At 47.7% G+C, this 3,112-nt stretch overlaps 1 protein-coding gene across 1 annotated transcript in view; it reads left to right on the forward strand.

Moving 5' to 3' along the window:
- WHRN (whirlin) overlaps nt 1–3,112 on the forward strand; it is a 162,470-nt gene that overhangs the window by 129,722 nt on the left and 29,636 nt on the right. The window contains exons 6-7 of the mRNA XM_044659773.1: nt 1,164–1,376; nt 2,866–3,072. Of these exons, the coding sequence (XP_044515708.1) occupies nt 1,164–1,376; nt 2,866–3,072 (420 nt within the window). The remainder of the gene's footprint in view (nt 1–1,163; nt 1,377–2,865; nt 3,073–3,112) is intronic.

The raw sequence follows: 3,112 nt of genomic DNA on the forward strand, positions 1-3,112 counted from the left end.
TCTCTCTCTCTCTCTCTCTCTCTCTCTCTCTCTCTCTCTCTCTCTCTCTCTCTCTCTCATATTCTCTACCTCACTGTTTATGTCCCTTGTCTGTCAGTCTGCCTGTCTCTATCCCTCCCTTTCCACTTCTCCAATCCAGGGTACAAGTCTGCTTGCCTGAGAGGGCCATGATCCAACCAAACTGGGGACGGTCTCTTGTCACTTTTCTCCGACCTCTACCTGAAACTTCCATCCTCTTTAAGGCCTCCTGCCTGACTTAATTTCCAGTCCTTCCTCCTTGACGGCGGGCACAGGTGCTCATCTCCTCTCATTGATGGCCCCTTGAGATCTAGACCATCTCTGGGTCATCCTTGAGCTTGAGAGCCCATAAAGTAGTGCCCAAGTTTGGATCGGGGAACTCCTCTGGGCAAGCTGACCTAGAGGTGAGACAGGTAGAGGCAGAAATGCAAAGAGGCAGGCGGACAGACAGAGACAGAGGAGAGAATGAAAATGGCTATCGTGGACAGTTCTCTCTTCTTGGGGCTCTCTAGGTGCCTTACCCTGTGGGACAAATACCAGTTGCCGTCTTCTTCTCTGGAGCTTGTCCAAGGTCTGACATGTTGCACAGTATGTGAGGCAGCATTCGCACCAGGTTTTCTGGTCCTAGATCCCAGTGTACCTTTTACTACCCTTCATTACCTGTTCTTTTCAGGACTAGAATTTGAACCCAGGACTCCCAATTCCGGGACAGACACCACCTTCTGTCCCCTGTGCCTTTTGCTGCCTTTCTTGGGATCTTGCTATGACTGGTACATGGTGATACAGATTCCTTCTTATGGTTTATAGAAGGATGCCTCGTGTGTGTGTATGTGTGTGTGTGTGTGTGTGTGTTTTAAACTAAATCCTTATCTTCTATGTTAGAATCAAGACTAAATATTGGTTCCAGGGCAGAAGAGAGGTAAGGGCTAGGCAAAGGGGGTTAAGTGACTTGCCCAAGGTCATACAGCTAGGATGTGTCTGAGGCTAGAATTGAACCCAGGATGAACCTCCTGTCTCTAGGCCTGGCTCTCAGTCTACTGAACCACCTCACTGCCCCTTCATATATGTTTTTCAGTCATGCCAAGAAAGTGGATTCTCATTCTAGTGTAAACTCTGTTTTCTGTGTGGCTCCGTTTGTCTTTCAGCTGGGATTCTACAAGGGGCCAGCCAGGTCCCAGGTCACCCTGAGCAGCATGGTCAATCAGACCCGGGTCATCTTAGAGGAGCAAGCCCGGCATCTGCTGAACGAGCAGGAGAGAGCAACCATGGGCTACTACTTAGATGAGTACAAAGAAAATAACATCCACGTGGATGCTCTCATCATGGCTCTATTTGAACTACTCAACACCCAAGCCAAGGTACAGTGACGTGGCCAGGGATGCTGCCATTGGAGCTGCTCCAGACCAGATCTGGAGAATGTGAGGCTCCAGATGGTAGTCAAGATGCAGGGAGCGGGGAGGAGTGACTTGAACATCACTGGAATCTTCACTTTCCTCTAGCCTTTATAAGGCATCAACTCCACAGTCAGAGTGGCCAGGTCCAAGAGACACATGCCCAAGGCAGAGACAGAGACGCCTTTGCTTGGCAGTTCAAGCCAACTTCCCGTTTGTAGTGGAATGGAGGATTAGGGAAGAGATCTTTATGTATTTTTGTTTGTTTGTTTGTTTTTAACCCTCCCCTTCTGTCTTAGAATCAATAGTGGGTATTGGTTCTAAGGCTGAAAAGTGGTAAGGGCTAGGCAATGGAGGTTAAGTGACTTGCTCAGGGTCACACAGCTAGGAAGTGTCTGAGCTTAGATTTGAACCTAGGACCTCCCATCTCTAGGCCTGGCTCTCCATCCACCGAGCCACCCAACTGCCCCTAGGTAAGAGATCTTTGAAAAGCATGATTTTGGTTTTGGGTTCACAGGGTCTGGGGAATCATAGGATTGTAGATTTAGAACTGAAGTGACCTTGGAGGTAATTCAATGCAGATTCCCCATTTTACAGGTGAGGAAACAGGTCTGGAGAAATCAAGGCCATGTTGCTAGTAATTGTCAGAATCTTGTGTGAAAAGTTAGAGCTAGGGCTAAGATGGAGCTCAACTGCTCTAGTTGTCCACCTAATATAGGGTCATAGGATTTAGAAGCAGAAGAGGTCTCAGAGTTCATCTGGTCCAGTCCCTTCGTTTTACTGATGATGAAGACACAAAGACCTTGGCCTTAGGTTAAATGACTTGCCAAAGGCCACTCAGATAGAAAGTAGAAGAGACATGATTTGATGTGGACCCAGGTTTTCTGACTCCAGCTTCAGAATTCTTTCTGTTGGTAAGGAGGAAAGTTTCACAGGGTCTGGAGTCAGAGATCCACCTGGATTTAAACCCTGCTACTGATACTACTACTTACTACTGGTATAACTCTCAGCAAGTCACTTTTACACTCCAGGCCTCAGTTTCCTCGTCTTTAAGATGAGGAGGTTGGACTAGATGGCCTTTGTGACCTTTTCCAATTCTCTATCTGTGACCCGATAACTTCAAAGAAGTTATTTTATCAAAGTAGTCAAGAAATGTTATGGGGCCTTTTGTGAAAAGGAGTTCAAATGGAAGGGGACCTTAGAGACGATCCAGTGTAAGATCACAGAAGGGGCCAAAACCTTTTCTTTTCTTTTGTCTAAATTTTATTTATTTAGAAGAGTTTTCCATGTTTCCATGATTCATTTTCTTTCCCTCCCCTCTTCCCTCCTCACTCCCAGAACCGACAAGCAATTCCACTGGGTTGTACAAATGTTGTCACTTGCTACCTATTTCCATATTATTCACCCCAAATCTTTTCTAGAGCTCTCAGCTGAATGTGGTTCTTCTGTTCCTCAGTTTTCCCTCCTTTCTGAGGTGAGGGGGCTGATCTCCCCCCACGACCTCGATCGATTTGACAACATGGTGCTGAAACGGGAGATTGAGTCCATGAAGGCCCGGCAGCCGTCCTGCACCGGCACCGACACTTACTCTGTGGTGTCTTACAGTGACACTGCCTCCTCCTCCGGTAGCCACGTCACTTCGACCACGGTCAGCTCTGCTCGAGTGAGTGTCCCCCTTCTGCTGGGGGTGGGGGGTGGGGTCT

Source organism: Gracilinanus agilis, chromosome 2 (genome assembly GCF_016433145.1).
Source record: "Gracilinanus agilis isolate LMUSP501 chromosome 2, AgileGrace, whole genome shotgun sequence".
Lineage (NCBI taxonomy): Eukaryota > Metazoa > Chordata > Mammalia > Didelphimorphia > Didelphidae > Gracilinanus > Gracilinanus agilis.